Source organism: Microtus ochrogaster, unplaced genomic scaffold (assembly GCF_000317375.1).
Source record: "Microtus ochrogaster isolate Prairie Vole_2 unplaced genomic scaffold, MicOch1.0 UNK68, whole genome shotgun sequence".
Lineage (NCBI taxonomy): Eukaryota > Metazoa > Chordata > Mammalia > Rodentia > Cricetidae > Microtus > Microtus ochrogaster.
Window position 1 is genome coordinate 443,035 of NW_004949166.1, and position 18,096 is coordinate 461,130.

An 18,096-nucleotide genomic window follows, 5' to 3' on the forward strand; every position below is an offset into this window, starting at 1 on the left:
GGTCTGGTGCCCTCTTCTGGTCTGCAGGCATATACACAGACAGAATATTGTACTCAAATAAATAAATAATAAAAAAAGAAAACTATTTAAAAAAAAAAAGAAAAACAAGCTTATAAGGGTCTGGGGGAGGGTCTGGTGTGGTCTCTAGCGCTAAGGTCACCAGGCTAGAATGCACATCTGCTCCCAGCTCTGAGTGGATAACAGACACATCCCCTTCCTTCAAGGAATAACACGGTAGGCTAACATCCCCGGTACCCTTGGTGCACACAAGAACCTCCGTGCCTCCTACAGCTGGTGGCCTTTCTTAAAGTGGAGTCTTCCAGGCTTTTCCACTGTAAAGTGCTTTACCATTTGCAATTGCTAAGACTTTTGGGGAGAAGCTTTAGAACTGTGTTAAAATACACACAGTCTCCCAAACGGGAGGCATACAGCTCAGTGCTTTTACCATAGCTCGGTGTGGGTGAGACACTGGGTTCCATCTCTAGAACCCAAAGCAACTTGTCACTTTTTAGCCTTGTTTTTAGCACCCATATGATTTTCATGTCCAGCAGCAATTATTCAAATGTTTGCCCCACAGAAGACAGTCTTGCATCACTTTTCCTATATTTATTGATTGGAATGAGAACCTAAAGGTGACCTGTCCTTTTCTCCATTTTAATTTTTTTCGAGGTTCTGGATAGTATTACTGCAATTTAGCCCCAACTTAGTCCCTGGTCAATAGCAGTGGAGTAAAGACTTGACAGGAGGGATTTGAAGTGCTCAGGAACGGACCTGGTTAACTCCATTTTGTTTCTGAGTCCATTTACTTCATTTCCATCCTAAAGGGTTCCCCTAAATCTTACATACTGCTCCCTCGGGTGTCAGAACAGACTTGAAGAACATCTTAGGTTAAGGCTCAAAATCACCCTTTCTTGGTCCTTGGCACTGACACAGCTCTGCAAGACCAAACTACGGTTCACGCCGAACCAAAAGGGTCCGGACCACTCTTAATGGAATCCCCACACTGGTTTCTGTCTCTCTTCCCTTTTGGACACCGAGGATGTTAGGAAGCAAAACGAACAGATTTTTTTAGTTATGAGACCTTTGTCCTTCCCGGTGTGGTGAAGCTGCAAGTAAAACTCCTTTCCTACCCTGAGCACCGCGCATCTGTAGAATGACTTTCTGGCATGGGCGGTCCAGTTTAGTCCTGGGGACGGTGCTGAGCGGGAGTTCCGTTGTCATTAGCAAACGCTAAAGTGACTTAAGCTCAGCAGAGGCCGGCACACAGAAACGCTCCCACCGTTCCCCGCACTCCCGCGCTCCCCGGCTCCCGGCAGCCCCCGCGCACCTCTCTCCCGGCGCTCCCTGCGGCCGCACCCCTCCGCGCGCCCAGCCCCTCCTGGGCCACAGTCGTTAGCTCCTCAGGGCTGGCGCCTGGTCCCGCCCACGCGTCCGCCATCGCGCCTCGCAATTGGGCCGCGCGCACCTCGCGCCGCCGATTGGCGGCCTCCTCAGCCCGCTCCCGGCTCCCCCAATGCGCGGCGGCCGTGCGCCGGTATTGGTCGCGCGCCGATAATGCCCGCCCTCCGCTCGTCCGCGCGGCAGCTGGTCTCAAGAGCCTAGAGCTTGCGAGGGCCTTGGCGGGTTGCGGCGGAGCCGGGGCGGTGAGGGTCGGCCGTCTGTGGTCGGGCTGCGGGCGGCTCGGGCAGGTCGCGGGCGCCACAGGTAGGTGCGGGGCGCGAGGGGCGCCCCGCGAGTAGCGGGCGCTGCGGCCTGGAGAGGCTGCGCCCTTCCCTTCCTCCTCCCCTCCCGGGCGAGGCCGCAGGCCGGGGCTCGGGGCGGGGCGCAGCGCGCGAGGCGGGCTGGGCCACGCGGAGTCGCGGCCTTTGTGCAGCGGCGGCTGGGCCCGGAGCCCAGGCGTCGTGAACGTAGGGTGCTGTCGGCCTGGTAACGAAGCCCCTCTGCTGGTGGGCCCGAAGCCATCGCTTCGCCTTGCCTTCTGGCGGGAGACGTGTGGGCAGGGACACCTCTCGTCCTGAACTCTTGCCTGTTTGGGCTGTTTGGAAAAGCAGACAAACGGCCCAAGTCTCTTCCAAATTGCCAGTGGATGGAGTGGTCGTGTAGTTTTTCAGGATGTGGTTTTACAGTAACAATGAACGTGGTAGAATAAATGGGAAGTGGCAACCTGTTGACAGCGATACCTATTAAGTAAAATCATACAGTGGGCTTGGGTTGCTACGTGATAGGAATTTGGTTTGCCATCTTGCATGCTTGCATGTACCCCGTTGCCGGATGCAGAGATGTCTTATGTAGGGTTGTTGACTTGTGGCAGCCAATCACTAGGAGGGGCCCACTGTCTCCTGGCTTCAACAGGACTCCCAGTCTTGAAAGTGGCTCAGTCCCCAATGTAAGCCACCACTAACCAAAGGGAGTAAGCAAATGGCTGGTCTAATAAGTGTGGCCTGTAATTTCAAATAAGAGGATTTGCAGGGTGACAAAGGAATTGATGAGGTCATACTGCCTTTGGATTGGTCAGGAGGCTGCAGCTGTAGCATTGGTCACCACCGCTATATCCATGCCAGTCCATTAAGTAGGAGTTGTCCAGGTGTGTTGGATAAGCTGCTTGCTCCCAGTCCAGTTGACAAAGCAAGAGCTGCATCCACAGGTTCAATCAGCTGAAGAACAGTGAGGCTGGAGGGCAGGAAGGGCTACCCTTTGAATTCTGCATGGCCAGGGGAGCAGGCACTTGACAGTGGTTGTTGCAATTTTACCTTGTAGGAAGGATGATTTTGACTGGTTTGTCCAGCTTTGGCCTTCTGTTGTCATCATTTCGCTCCCATGTGATCTCTTCTAGTTTTCACATCAACTTTCCTTGACATCTTCCAAATCTCCATCTCCAACTCGGATCTCCTTTCTGATCGCTAACCTCCTGCCGCTAGTTGTTCTTTTCACTTTGTCATGGATTGCTTTGACACCAAGTAGTTTGATCCAAGCCAAGCTCAGTCACAGGCCATGCCAGAACAATCCTTCTGGGCTGTCTAAAGTCACCTTGGTGCCTCTCTTAGGCCTTCATGCTTTTCTCAGCAAGCCTTGTTACCTGTTTCCAACAACAGACTGTTTCTCAGAAACTGCAACTTAAAGTCCTGGTTCACGCTACCTGATGAGCCTTTTAATTCTTTCCCCTTTTCTAATTTGATTCCCATTATCACCGTCTTAGTACTTTTTCTGGACACAGAAACACCCCCCCCCCCCCCGCCCCAGACAGGGTTTCTCTCTGTAGCCCTGACTGTCCTGGAACTCCAGACCAGGCTGTCCTTGAACTTACAGAAATCTGCCTGCCTCTGCCTCCCCGAGTGCTGGGATTAAGGGCCCGGTGAAGAATTCTTTAAATTGCAAGATGATGTACAACTGAGGTAGTACAGGCTCAGGCCTGCTTGTTTGGGTGGCAAAGCAGCTCTACCACTTCCTAGCTCTGTGACCTTGAGCACTTGTTTAACCTTTCTGTCACAGTGCTGGATGTGTTGCATGAAGTCCTTAGAACAGGGCCTGTGTGAGGTTGGCTGCCATTTCTACCCATGGATCAGTGATACCTTCTGTGCAGTATCCTGTTTCTCAAGATAAAAAAGATAAAAATTGAAGACGTGCTGGCCTGGCTTGCTTTCACTTCCCCTCACATACTATCCTGGCTTGGTCATACCATGTCTTTGTCCCTGGGTCTTTGCTTTTCCCCTAGATGTCTTCTTCAATGGCCTCCTTTTGCCCTTGGTACCACCTGGCTTTATCTGTTTCATCTTTAAGTGAAACAGGCTGTAGAGCCTGTGTAGTCTTTTAGAAACTGCTTCCTGCTCCCTAGCTCTCCCCCCTTGCTTTGTTTTAGCTAGAATGTTTGTCAGCAGGTGACATCATAGATACTTTTCTTGTATTATCTATCTCCCCCACTGATATGTAAGCTTTGTGAGACAAGTGTTTTGTCTGCCTTGTGCTTAACACATATAAATGATGTGTGCCTTAAGGAAGGCATTTAGCAAATAGTTGATTAATGAATTAATGAACCTTACAGAGGGAAAAGTCAGAAACTTATCTAGGATTGTCCACTGCTGAGCCCAAGAGCTAGACAATTTTCCTGCTCCTGCAAGATGTGTACTTAGCCTTTCCAGGGCCTCAGGGTCCCACCTGTGCTGTATATCTCTTTAAAACTCCCATCCCCCTTAACACTTAACTAATGTCTTCATTTATTGTTTTTATTTTGTAGTTTTACACTGACTCCTTTAGCTTTTAACATGTAGCATACTTGTCCATCTTGTACCGCTTTTTGTCTCCAACCCCTGCCTACTTGAGTCTTCTTCCCATTAGCATATTCTATCTGAGAAAGCACAGATTTGATTTCTTGTGGTCTCTGCACACCTACCAGGCTCTGTCCTGGTCTTATTCAAGGTCAAGTGTGCTGACCTGTCTGTCCTCTGCAGTTTTCCTTGGTTGTCAGGAAACTGACTTTGCCCCTTTGGTTTCCCTTCTGGCTCCTTAGTGGTTCCTAAGCTCCTTTCATGGGAACACCTTTAAGAGAGGTAGTTTTTTCAGTTCCCATTAAATTAAAAACTGTTAGGCTATCAGAGGTTGTTAAGAAATAAAGTGATAGTAGTTGACCTACCAGCTATGTCCAGGCCATGGGGTCCTTGTGTCTTCTAGTGTTAGCACCTCTCGAGTAGACCGTAAGTGAATATTTAAATGGATTAATTTAACCTAAATAAGCCTCTGGTTATACCTTTACCTTTAGTAAATCCCTTCACTGTAAGCTGCTTATATAGATGTTGTCTTCTGACTCTTGTCTTCTCTAGGATTTTAAGAATATGAGTTATGTAGATGCAACCAAGCTATCACCCATGGGCATGGTTGTGTGTGTATAGCAGTACCTGCACCAGTGTGCATGGCATGTGCATGTTTCTGTGCATGATGTAGGAGTGTGCATGTGTGTGTGCGCACGTGCTTGTGCGCTCTTGAGTGTTTGTGTGTCTGTGTGTGCATGTGTTTCTGCCCATAGCCTTTCTGTGGACCTCTGGGTTTTGTGGCTAGCCTCTGACCTGCCTTTTCTGTTGTGTCGTCCCTCTTTTTACACATTCTCTGTAGCAGAGCTTCCTAGGATTATGTCCTTCCCTCTGCTATTTCCCTCTCGTGGTTTTGGTGCTTTACTCCCAGTTTGTGTGGTTGTCTCCACCAGACCTCTTCAGGGCTCCAGATTTGTGTGGCCTGAGTACTGAGACAGGACTGCCTGCAGCATCCTCTATTCTTCTCTCTAGGCTTCTTCCTAGGTACCAGTGTGTGTCTGCAGAGGCTTAAGCCTTTTTCTTCACCTCCTTTTTTCTCCTTTCCACCCTATAGGGTCTGCAAGCATAGACAATTCCTGTGATACTTTCTTATTGTTTCCAGAGCTGCTTCTACATCTTTGTTTTGGAGAACTGTCCCAACACCTGGTGCAGACACCTATACCTGGTATAGCTGTGAGTCTTCTCTATAAGGAGAGTTGCTTCCCTCTTGGTAGCTCACTATCCTCAGCTTGCAGCTAGACTCCTGGTGGCACCCAGGACCCTTTCTGCATTGACTCTAGCTTTTTCCTGTGTTATCCTGCCTATTCCCAATATTAGTAGGCTCCCTTCCCAACAGACTCCCTTCCTCTACTGGGAATGGATCTATGCTGCCACTCCTGGTGACCTCAGCACGCTGCATCACTGTCCTGTCCACGTGCCACGTTGTGGGCCCAGGAGAGGGGGTCCCTGGGTAGCAGAGTGCCTGGCTATATCTCTGAGGTCCCTAGTGCCACAGAGTTGAGCTGAGGGTCTCGCTCACCCTCTGACTGACCCAGCCCTTGAAGGTGAGTGGATTAATAGCGTGATGGAGGCCATGCACTCTGTATGTGTTCCTGAAATGGTGACCTCCTGCTGCATGCTTGCTTATCCACTAGACTGAGTTATAGGAGTGTTGTAGGAAAGTTTAGCTTTTTATTTTAGTCTTCATTCTTTTTGAGATATGAGACTATATTTTTGTGTCTCTGAAATAGGGATTAAAGTGAATAATTGGTAAAATACTTAATTTAGGGCTTAAAATTTAAGTTCTAAAGAAAACTAGTAAGGTTTTTTTTTTCCCCTGATGTCTAAAAGGATTTCTTAAAGGCAATTATCTTGGCCCTTTACTTCATCATAGATAACATTTGACTTTTAACTTGGTACCAGAGAAGTGGAAGGGTTCTGTCATTTTGTGACGATATTTTTAAATTTCTTTGCAGGTTGAAGAAGAAAGGTGCCACTTTGGCATGAAGATAGACTCACTTAGACGTCAATCTTTTAAGCTGAGTGCATTGTGATTTCCAATAATTGAGGCAGTGGTTCTAAAAGCTGTCTACATTAATGAAAAGAGCAATGTGGCCAGCTTGACTAAGCCGCCAGTGTGTGCAGCGCGGGCAGGACACCACCGGGTCTCGACGGACTTGTGCATGTTAGCAGTATAGATTTATGTAAGGTGGTTTAAAACTCTGGTGTTTTAAAATAGTCTTAACTGCTCATAATATGGAGACATATGAGAGTCCCTCTCCTCTCCCGCGTGAGCCCGCAGGAGAAGCGATGATGGAGAACCGAGCTTGCCCCTTCCAAGTGCTGCCCCATGAACAGTCTCCACCACCTCCCCTGCAAACGTCCAGTGATGCAGAGGTAATGGACGTTGGCTCTGGTGGTGATGGACAGTCCGAACCTCCTGCCGAGGACCCTTTCAACTTCTACGGAGCTTCTCTTCTCTCCAAAGGATCCTTCTCTAAGGGCCGCCTCCTCATAGACCCGAACTGTAGTGGCCACAGCCCGCGCACTGCCCGGCACGCACCCGCAGTCCGGAAGTTCTCCCCTGACCTTAAGTTGCTTAAGGATGTAAAGATTAGTGTGAGCTTTACTGAGAGCTGTAGGAGTAAGGACAGGAAGGTGCTGTACACAGGAGTAGAACGCAGCACTCGGGCTGAATGTAGCCTGCTCCTTAGTCCTGTCAGTGGGGACGTGCATGCTTGTCCCTTTGGCGGGAGTGTTGGTAATGGGGTAGGCCTAGGGGGTGAGAGTGCAGATAAGAAGGATGAGGAAAATGAGCTGGATCAGGAAAAGAGAGTGGAGTACGCAGTGCTCGATGAGTTAGAAGATTTTACTGACAATTTGGAGCTAGATGAAGAAGGAACAGGCGGGTTCACGGCTAAAGCAATCGTTCAAAGAGACAGAGTGGATGAAGAGGCCTTGAATTTCTCCTATGAGGTATGTTGGTGACCCGTTCTCTGGAGGGCTCTGAGCAAAACCCAAAGAGGTTTGGAAGTGGCTTTGTCTTTTGAAAGCAGGGAACTCAAAACTCCATGCGAGCATTAATGTGGAAAAGAAAAGGATGTAAGGAGTTAATATATCTAAAGTTTCTTAGTGTAAAGTTTGCCTAACAATGGGCCATGTCTTTTTCCAACCTGAGCCAGCAGGTGCTGCTGAAAAGCCTCTTTGGCTGGGTGTGCTCTTGGACCAGGCGTCTTGGTTTCACTTTGTCATTTCATCCTGTTTGTTTTTCAGATGATCAAATGCCATCAGGGCATACCCAGTCCCCGTTGAGGGTCTTTCTGAGTATTACCTCACTCATGTGAACAAAACTTGTCCTTGGTACAGAAGCATGGAGGCCTGTAGTATCTGAAAACCTTGTTTTGCAGGATGAATTTGACAATGATGTGGATGCTTTGCTAGAAGAAGGTCTTTGTGCTCCCAAAAAGAGGCGGATGGAGGAAAAATATGGCGGAGACAGTGATCATCCATCTGATGGAGAGACAAGTGTGCAGCCAATGATGACCAAGATTAAAACAGTGCTCAAGAGTGAGTGAGCTAGTCACAAATCCTGATGCTTCAAGGCCCCAGAAAGGTTTTCTTCCCAAGAATATTTTGGGAGTTCTCCTGTGCCAGGCATCAGTCTGGGTAGAGACACAGATTTAAGTATAAAATAGTCATGGGAGGTGAAAAGAAAACAAATTGGACACAAATATTCACTCAGACCCACAACCCAGACTCAGATCTTGATAAATTTCATGGAAGCCACAGGATCCTTGAATGGGTGCATTAATGTATGCTAGGATGAAAGACCGGTACTCTACAAATATGGAGACCAAGGTCAGAGGTAGGTCTTTGGTGAGTTGGGAGGTTATAGTTGCCATCCAAGTTTTGGTTCTGTTGCTAAAGAGTCAGGAAAGCACCAGAATCAGGCGTTGCGTTGGTTCTGGGCTGCAGCATGGCGCAGGGCAGGAGCTCTGTGAATAGAAGTAAAAGTGTTTGGGAGATGTACAGAGTGACACTTATCCCTGCATCTGGTGACAATGGGAGAACGGTAGTTGAATGCCCACGGTTGTGCATCAGGCTCTGTCTGTTTCCAGTACAGGGAGCGTGTAGGACAAGTTACATGAGCTTCTGTGTGGACTTGGCTTGGTGGCACTTATTCTGTTAAGGATGTCAGGGTCAGTTGGGGGCATTAAAAGGCTCATGGGACTCAGGCACAATAATTGAAACCCCTGGAGAGGTTTCCCTTGAGCTGCTGAGGAGATGAGAGGGTCTGCAAGGTTAGGTACCAAATATTGCTGTACATGTTGGTAGTAGCTGAACAGTGGATGATAGGCAGTTTCCGACCAGCTTTGGCTGTAGCTCTGGGAAGGATGGGTCAGGCGATCCTCACCTTGGTGTTTGTTGCTAGAAGGTCTGCCTTGTGCTCTTCCCATGGTTTCAGGACTCTCACTTTAAACTTCCCACAAGGGAGCAGTAACCCTGGCTTGTTTATCTGCCTAGGAAAGGTTGAGTCAGGAGCATAATACGAAGCTCTTCAGACAGCTTGGTGGGCTATGATAGCCTGCTGTCACAGATATATGGATGGGATGAACCTGCCTTATATTGTGCTTGGGTCCATGTTCTGTTTGCTTCTTCTCCCGAATTAGCCCCAGGTTTGTGTGCAGTAGCTCCTTTGAAGAAGTACCCATGGGTGCACTTCTGACCTGCAAGTTTCCCTCCGGGTCCGTACTCTGATGATGACTGGTGTCTAGCCTTGGGATCGGAGCGTTGCCCAGTGGTGCTCCTGCCCTTCTCAAGAGCCAGTGGCACCTCTTTAAAATCACATGTTATTCAGGCTTCATTTATATGTATCTTCTTTAGTTTCTAGATATCAAATTGCTCCCGATACCTTAAGAACACTTGTTTTAGTTAAGTCCTTATTATATTTGTATTATTTTGTATTAGTTTTGTTGTTGAAGAGAGCTAAGTTGAAAACAAGTCTAGTACTTTTCTTAAAACTGTCAGTAGAGCAAAGAAGGGGTTGGAAGCAGTGCCTTAAAAGCAACGTAGAAATGGTTTTGTGGGGGGCTCTCTCTCTCTCTCTCTCTCTCTCTCTCTCTCTTTCTCTCTTTCTCTCTCTCTTTCTCTCTCTCTTTCTCTCTCAGTCTCTATTGTAACCATAGCTGTCTTGGAACTAAGTAAGCTGGTTTCAAGGCTGGTCTCTACCATTCAGAGATCCACCTGCCTTTGCCTCCCAAGTACTGGGTTTAGAGGCATATACTACCATGTCCAGTTGTTTTTTTTTTTTTTTTTTTTTTTTTTTTTTTATTTTAACGACTTATTTAATCTTGTGTATTTGCCTGCCTGTATATATGTGGCACCATGGAAGCAAGAATAGGGCATCAAATCCCTTGGAACTGTGAGTTGCAGATGGTGTAAGCCACCGTGTGAGTGCTGGGCACCAAACTTGGATCCTTTGCAAAAGCAGCAAGCTTGTATTTTTTTGAAGATAGTGCTATGGAATCAAACCCAGGGCTTAGCATATGGTAGTAAGGCAGTGTTATTTAATAACATATGCCTGGTCACCAGGAAGAGTGACTGACTGACACATTTACAGATTATTATTAAAGATTACTCCTTTCCTCAGGTATTTGTTCACCATGGCTCAGCAAGTAGGAGAAATCTAGTATCCAGTGTTCTCGAGGTGTGGAAAAAGCTAGGCTGGGGACTATTTAGAGCTTCTTGTTCATTGGTTGTCCATGTAGAACTTCTCACCTTGCTCCACATACTATCCTAGGGGTGAAATTGGGGCCCATCAAGCAGATAGAAATTGGCAAGACCCATACAAAAACATGCTTAAGAGGCATTGTGTAACAATTTTGTGTTTATAAAGGGATTGTAGGATTTTTTTTTTGTGTGTGTGTTGTGCAGGTCGTGGCCGTCCACCTACAGAGCCATTGCCTGATGGATGGATCATGACTTTTCATAACTCTGGAGTTCCTGTATACCTGCACAGAGAGTCTCGGGTGGTTACCTGGTCCAGACCCTACTTCTTGGGAACGGGAAGCATACGGGTAGGGAAATCCCCTGTCATATATTTAGGCTTGTCAGTTCTCAGTGCTTAGTTGCATGTGTTGTAGTATAGTCAAACAGACTCAAAGTTGGTCTGATAAGCCCTGTTTCAATTTCACTATCGACAGAAACATGATCCTCCTCTAAGCAGTATCCCCTGTCTGCATTACAAGAAAATGAAGGATAATGAGGAACGGGAGCAAAACTGTGATCTCACACCCAGTGGGGAGGTGTCACCTGCCAAGCCCCTGGGTCGATCTGCAGAGTTGGATTTCCCTTTGGAAGAGCCTGACTCCATGGGTGGAGACTTGGGGTCCTTAGATGAGAAGGACCCACTGGGGGCTGAGGCAGCCCCTGGAGCCTTGGGGCAAGTGAAAGCTAAAGTTGAGGTTTGCAAAGATGAATCAGTTGGTAAGTGTTCTGAAGATCTTGCCTCACTGCTACCTGTATTTTCACTCTTACTGTGTGTTCTGTATTCTAGTCCCTGGTTGTATCTGAGAAGGGACCTTTGCATGTCACACAGGCCTTCACCCTTGCTTTCAAGAGCAGGCCTGAGCTCTACAGGGCCTGACTGCCAAAAGCTTCAATAGAGACGATTATGGCAATGCCAGCTAGTCTTTCAATATGACCTCCTGAAGAAGTCTTGCTCTTTTAGTACAGTGTGCTCCTGTGGCATTGTTTAAGTTTATCTGATGGATATAGAATGAGCCTACAGTAATAAATTCAGCACCAAGGAACTGCCATTTTTCTATGGCTAGTTCCCTCACTTTTTGGTTTGTTTTGTTTTTAATGAAGGGTTCTTTTTGCGTTTCAAGAACTGGGCAGTGCTCTAGAGTTTTACATTTGTCTTTGGTTATATGCTTGTATTTCTTACTCTGTCTTGTGTCTATAGCTTAGTTCTGTCTCTTAGATCCCTAGTGGTGTCAGAGCTCTTTCAGTCCACCCACTAAGAGTCACTTCCAAAGAGGACTTGGCAGCTTTCAGGGTTAGCTATGTGTGTATCCTGCACAGCTGGGTGTGAGGTACTGGGAGAGGAACCTGCTGTTCGGTAGTGGTAACATGGTAGGGGAAGAGGTGCATCTCTGTAGAAGCCCTGAGGAGGTAGATAGCCACCTGGATACAGTTTGTTACTGAGTTGATAGATCCTTGCTATTGGCAAGTACTTGCTGGTTTTTTGTATGTGTACATGTAGTGTCTCCCAGACTAATACTTGTTTTGGCTTAAGGAGAAAATCCTGAAGACCTATAGCTTGCTTTCTTTTCTTTTCTTTTCTTTTCTTTTCTTTTCTTTTCTTTTCTTTTCTTTTCTTTCTCTCTCTCTCTCTCTCTCTCTCTCTCTCTCTCTCTCTCTCTCTCTTTCTTTATTGTGTTTGTTTGTTTGCTTGCCATCCCAGTTTCTTTCTCACTCTTTTTGGAGACAGGGTTTCTTTGTGTAGCCCTGGCTGTTGTGGACCTAGATTCACAGAGATTTGTCTGCCTCTGCCTCCCAAGTGCTGGTATTAAAGGCGTGTGCTACCACCACCCAGCCCCAGTATCATTTTCATATTGTTTTTCTTAAGTCTAGATAAAGTAATGGTATGCCCAGGATTCTGTCCATAAGGGATTTTCCAGAATGATGTGAAGTAGGTGTGAAAGGACCTAAGTTTTCTTTTTTCTTTTCTTGCTGTTGAAAGCGATGGGGAAATGGAAATGGGTATCCTGTGTCCTGAACTTGTTTATTTGAGGGTTGTCATTATGATAATGTAGTTCACTGGTATGTATCTTGGACAGATCTGGAAGAATTTCGTACCTACCTGGAGAAGCGTTTTGACTTTGAACAAGTAACTGTGAAAAAATTTAGGACTTGGGCTGAGCGCCGCCAGTTCAACCGTGAGATGAAGCGGAAGCAGGCAGAGTCAGAGAGGCCCATTCTGCCAGCCAACCAGAAGCTCATCACCTTATCTGTGCAAGATGCACCTACAAAGAAAGGTGAGCTGTGCTTGGACTATCAGCATCAGCAGATGGGACATGTTATTGCCATTTTAACATGATTTATCTTTATTATGAGTTGCACTTATCCCAAAGCTGTCTGCTTTCTGTAATGCAGAGGCTGCCATGTTCATAGTGGTAAACTCCTAAGGAGTTCTTTTTGTCACAGAGTTTGTCATCAATCCCAATGGGAAATCCGAGGTCTGCATCCTGCACGAATACATGCAGCGAGTCCTCAAGGTCCGCCCTGTTTATAATTTCTTTGAATGTGGTAAGTTCAAACCCATTTTAGTCCTAAAGAGTCGTATATATCATTTTGCTTGTGACTGTAGGTGGGAGTGAGCACATTGGCCCTGCTGGGTTGGATAGGTGTGCAAGGCAAGGACACAGAGAAGTGTGATACAGATAGGTATCTATCTTATTTTCACAGCAGTGACTGTTGTCTGAGAGAGGGGATGGCTCAGCTTTTCCTTTTGAGTTTGTTTATTCTATTTTTCCCCTTTCTCTATTTTTCTTGTTCTGCCTTAGTAGTTCCTGACTTGTCAAGAATAGTCTTTAATAAAGGCCTTTCTGTTATGCATTGAATTCTTTACTGCTTTCTGTTCTGTGTCCATCACTCCCACCCCCTAATAATGAAAGAGCCTTGATCTCACCACACTCTTGACAGCTCTGTTATCTATGGTTTCCTCTGTGTAGTTTGTGAATGTCAGTGTGATTGCCCTTTGGTTCTGAGACCTGGGATCACTTGTATTTGGGGTGGGGGGTACTGTTTTTCAGATGTCCTTTATCCTGTACTTTGCCATTCTTGTCAGTTATATTTGTCTTTCAGAGACCTCATCCCTACCTTGTCCATGTACTAGGCAGCTCTGTTTCCCTTTGGATCATTTCCCATAGTCCCCCATACTCTTCAGTCTTCCCATCTGTGCCCTTTGCTGCCTGTCACCACATCTCCCAGCCTTGTCTATACATCTCAAACAAACACAGATATGCTTTATTCAGGGGTGTCTTGTTAGGGCTGACAGGCTGTGTGCACATGTTTTTTATGTCTTGACAAGTGTGTTTTAAAACCAGTAATTTTAATTTTAAGAGAATCCAAGTGAGCCTTTTGGTGCCTCCGTGACCATTGATGGTGTGACTTACGGATCTGGAACTGCAAGCAGCAAAAAACTTGCGAAGAATAAAGCTGGTAATGTGGTTTGCTTGGTATATCAGTTACTTTTCCTGTTGCTGTGATGAGACACCCTTACAAAAGCAACTTAAGAAAGGAAGGGTGTGTTTTGGTTCCTGATGGGGTACAGTTTATCACTGTGGGTAAGGTATTGTGCAGAAATTTGAGGGTACTGCCGACATGGCATCTGTGGTCAGGAGCTGATAGTGATGAGTGCCAGTGCTTAGCTTCCTTCCCCATTTTGGTACAACTAGAACCTCAGCTTGCTAATCAGAGTGAGGCAAACCCAGCAGGCAGCATGTCGCTGGGATACCGAATGTGATATTAATACTAATTACCAACTTCTGGACACACCTGTGATCATTATCTAAATTAAGTTAGCCTCTAGGGCATATTTGTGGACGAATATCTAGACAAGGTTAAATGAATGAGGTGGGAAAGCCCACCTTAATGCCTCACTCTGATTAGCAAGGAGCTGAGTAATGAGTAGATTTTTAGGGATATGGGTAAGATATTTATTCATATAATCTATTTTTTAATGTGCTTTTTAAAAAGATTCATTTTTGGCACGTGTGTGTGTGTGCGTATATCTGTGTGTTTGCCTGCCTGCATGTGAACTTGTGTGCTGGTGCCCTCAGAGGCCAGAAGAGGGCATTGGATCCTCTGGAACTGGAATTAAAGGAGTTGTGAATCACCCACCTAATATCAGTGCTGAGAACCAAACCCAGAGTAGCAAGTAACCTTAACCCTTACTGAGCTATTTATGCCGCCCTCTACTTTGATTTTAAAATATAATAGTGGTACATGACTGTAATTCTAGTACTTGAGAAGCTGCAACAGGATCATTGTGAGTTTCAGGTTAGCCTTGGCTGTAGAGCAAGACTGTCTAAAAACTAAGGGCTAGAGATGTAACTCAGCTTTAGAGTGGGTCTAATCCCTTGCACCACCAAAGATAAAATATAACAATTATGGGCTCATTGTAAATGATTTAAAATAAGAAAGTAAAAAAGAGTTAGAAAGGTGGCTCAGTAGTTTAGAGTATGAACTGTTCTTTTAGTGAAGCTAAGTTTGGTTCCTGTCTTAGTTACTTTTCTGCTGCTGACAAAGCACCATGATCAAGGCAAGTTTAGAATAAAGCATTTAATTGGAGGCTGTGGTTTCAGAAGGTGACTGAGTTCTTGACCATTGTGGTTTAGAACATGAAGGTAGGCATCCATGGTCCTGGATCAGTAGCTTGGAATTTATATCTGGTTTGCAAGTATGAGGCAGAGAGAACTAACTGGGAATAGTGTAGGTTTTTGAAGCCTCAAACCCTACCCACTGCCCCGATCCTTTAACAAGGCCATGCCTCCTAATCCTTTCCAAATAGGTCTACCATCTAGGGACTAAGCACTCAAAATCAGGAGACAGTTGCCTCAATTCAGATCACCACAATTACCAGAACCCACATGGGGCAGCTTACAAATACCTGTAACTCCAGGGGAATCTAATGCCTTTGGTTTCTGCACATGCACACACACACATATACATACATATACACATACACACGCATGTAATTAAGATTCTAGCTAAAACCGTTCATCCTGGCATCCGGGATGTAGAGGCAGGCAGATCTCTGTGAGTTTGAGATTTGTGGCTATCCTGGTCTACAGAGTGAGTTCCAGAATAGCCAAACCAATTTCTTTTTTTTTTTCTTTTTCTTTTCTTTTTTTTTTTTTTTTTTTTTTTTTTTTTTTTTTTTTTTTTTTTTTTTTTTTTTGGTATGATTTTCAAGACAGGGTTTCTCTGTGTAGTCCTGGCTGTCCTGGAACTTTCTGTCTACAAACCTGGCCTTGACCTCACAGAGATCCGACTACCTCTATATTCCAAGCATTAGTATTAAAGGTGTGAGCCACCCTGCAGTCCCCCACCCTGGCTCAGATTCTTTTTTTATTTTTTTTAAGATTTATTTATTATGCATACAATATTCTACCGGCATGTATACCTACATACCAGAAGAGGGCACCAGATCTCATGGTTCAGAACCATGTGTTTGCTGGGAATTAAACTCAGGACCTCTGGAAGAGCAGCCAGTGCTCTCAACCTTTGAGCCATCTCTCCAGCCCCCAGATTTTTGTTGTTGTTGGTGGTGGTGGTGGCTTTTCAAGACAGGGTTTCTCCGTGTAACAGCCTTAGCTGTCCTGGAACTAGCTCTGTAGACCAGGCTGGCCTCGAACTCAAAAAGATCAGCCTGTGTCTGCCTCCTTAATGCTGGGATTAAAGGCATGTGCCACCACCTTCCGACTCAGCCCCCAGATTTTATTTTTTAAAGTGAGACTTTACAGTAGTAGAAGACCACTTTCTGCCAAGTGACAGCAGGGTCAATGTTTTTTGTTCATGTTCCAGCCATATGCAGATTTGGCTATGCTTAGGGTCATGTGGGGTGTGTGAAAGTTTGTTTTGTTTTGTTTTTTGTTTTTGTGGTTTTTTTGAGACCAGGTTTCTCTGTGTGATAGTCCTGGCTGTCCTGGAACTCTGTAGACCAGATTTTTATTTTTGATTTTTCGAGACTGGGTTTCTCTTGAGTGTAAGGATTAAAACATGCACCCCACACTTGACATGCAAGTTTGTTTTTAAACAACACAATGTGGACATGCTAAGAAGAAAAAAAGGCAGATTGTCATGTTATCGCCATCTCAAGGATTTTTGATATTTTATATAATTTCCTGAGTCCTTCAGATTTCAAATTGGGGATTAGAGAGTTGTTCCACACCTTGTTCATCTCAAGGAAATTGGCATTTTCCTTTAAAAGACCCACTGTACCATTTCTTTGCTTCTGCCTCATTCAGGACTAGACAGCATTTTTTATTTATTTATTTTTTTTTGTTTTTTTCGAGACAGGGTTTCTCTGTGGCTTTGGAGCCTGTCCTGGCACTAGCTCTGTAGACCAGGCTGGTCTCGAACTCACAGAGATCCGCCTGCCTCTGCCTCCCGAGTGCTGGGATTAAAGGCATGCGCCACCATCGCCCGGCTTAGACAGCATTTTTGAACCAGGCCATTTTTCCCAGCATTGGAGCTTTTGGGCTTTTCTGAGTAGTGGATACATTGCAGATTAGTGTTAGGTATACTTTTGGCCCTGGCACATACAGGGCCATTCTTGAACTTTATCCTATGGACATGTTGTCTTCCCCAACTGATATCTATAAGGACAGGAGGCATACCAGTTTTCTCAGTCTTTCTGTGTCTTGGGGGCAGTGGGAGGATTTTCTACTTCTAAGAATCAGAGAGTGTTCCTCTGTGGTACTTTGTTTTGTGACCAATACTGAGGACAATAAGTCTTTCTGTATCATGTATTACCTGTCCTCTGTTCAGCTACCCTTAGCTTGCATATTCTGCCTCCATCTCCAAGAATGCCTGATTCTATTTTGTTAATTTATTATGCAGAGATAGGGACTGAGCCAGGTCTTGACATGCTAGACAAAATGCTCTACTACTGAGCTAGGCCCTAGCTCTTGCTATCCCTTTTAGAAAAATTCAGCCTAGATAAATGCTTTACAAATTTCAAATTGTTGAGACTTTGAGCAGATAACTTTTGTGATAGGGTCTGGCAAAGGAGTGGAAACATCCTCAGACTTGTCCTAAGTTATTCTTTATTAGGTCACCTGTCTGTTCCTCCACCTATTCCAGCTGCTCTCTCTAGAAATCTGCACTGCTTGCTCTTTATTATGTACTTATTTTTCTGGGATGTCTTACCAGTAGTGCTGTGTTGGACCAGACTGAGTCATTATTGTAGCACATTGTGGCCTGTTCATGTGGGTGCCACCCTCTTACTTTGCCTTATACATGCTTCTTCCAGAGTTCCTCAGATATGCCCATCTACCTGTTCATAGTAGCTGCTATTCATGTGTTGTGGTCTGGATGTCTGTAGCTGTCTGCTGTCAGGCCTCCCTGGATCCAGGTTTTGCCAAGCTTTTTTTTTTTTTTTAAATATAAATGCTACAATTTGATTAAAACATAGATGTGAGTTCTTCCCTTGGTAAAATTGGTATCCAAAACTTCTACCATCTCACTGTTCCTTCTTCAGGATGTGCTGTTCTTTAACCCCTCCCAAGTCTACCTTTTAAAGTGCTGTTGCTGCTTCTCGTTATGAGTTTGGGAGCCAACATGTAGCTCACTGCTGGCTGGGGCAGCATGCCTGATTTTCCTTTGGGTTCAAGCCCTCACCTCAGACTTTTTCTTTTTGTAGCCCGAGCCACACTGGAAATTCTCATCCCAGACTTTGTTAAACAGACCTCTGAGGAGAAGCCCAAAGACAGTGAGGAACTGGAGGTGAGTGTGGTGACTTTGTTCTGTTGGGAGCGCACCTGCCATACAGTCACCCCATTGTCTCCACTGGGACTGTGCTCCATGTCAAGGGTGTAGTCTGTAAGAGGATCTTGCTTGTCTTTGTGAAGGCAGAGGGAAAAGTCTTTTAAGAATTTTATCCTTTAGCTGAGTGTGTATTATACACATAGATCTTTGTTGTTGTTGTTTTGCTTTATTTATTTATTGTTAGTATGTCTCACCTTTCACGTACATTTTTGTTTTTGTTTTTTTAATTTATTTATTAAAGATTTCTGTCTCTTCC

At 45.4% G+C, this 18,096-nt stretch overlaps 2 protein-coding genes across 4 annotated transcripts in view; one reads left to right on the top strand and one right to left on the bottom strand.

The window, feature by feature from the left end:
- Positions 1–2,248, bottom strand: part of LOC113455624 (bcl-2-binding component 3-like) — a 17,539-nt gene extending 15,291 nt beyond the window's left edge. The window contains exons 1-2 of the mRNA XM_026777459.1: positions 2,219–2,248; positions 1,328–2,035 (exon numbers count right to left, since the gene is read on the bottom strand). Coding sequence (XP_026633260.1) covers positions 1,328–2,035; positions 2,219–2,248 — 738 coding nt within the window. The remainder of the gene's footprint in view (positions 1–1,327; positions 2,036–2,218) is intronic.
- The window catches only part of Dgcr8 (DGCR8, microprocessor complex subunit), a 30,133-nt gene continuing 13,643 nt past the window's right edge, over positions 1,607–18,096 (top strand). Inside the window, exons 1-9 of one of the 3 annotated variants that reach the window (XM_026777474.1) lie at positions 1,607–1,704; positions 6,257–7,256; positions 7,688–7,847; positions 10,215–10,357; positions 10,484–10,766; positions 12,125–12,322; positions 12,492–12,593; positions 13,410–13,508; positions 17,716–17,798. In XM_026777474.1, the coding sequence (XP_026633275.1) occupies positions 6,537–7,256; positions 7,688–7,847; positions 10,215–10,357; positions 10,484–10,766; positions 12,125–12,322; positions 12,492–12,593; positions 13,410–13,508; positions 17,716–17,798 (1,788 nt within the window). In that variant the 5' untranslated portion in view covers positions 1,607–1,704; positions 6,257–6,536. Of the gene's footprint in view, positions 1,705–5,477; positions 5,846–6,256; positions 7,257–7,687; positions 7,848–10,214; positions 10,358–10,483; positions 10,767–12,124; positions 12,323–12,491; positions 12,594–13,409; positions 13,509–17,715; positions 17,799–18,096 lie in introns of those variants that run through there. The other 2 variants (XM_005369954.3, XM_026777475.1) reach the window with 2 other exon arrangements.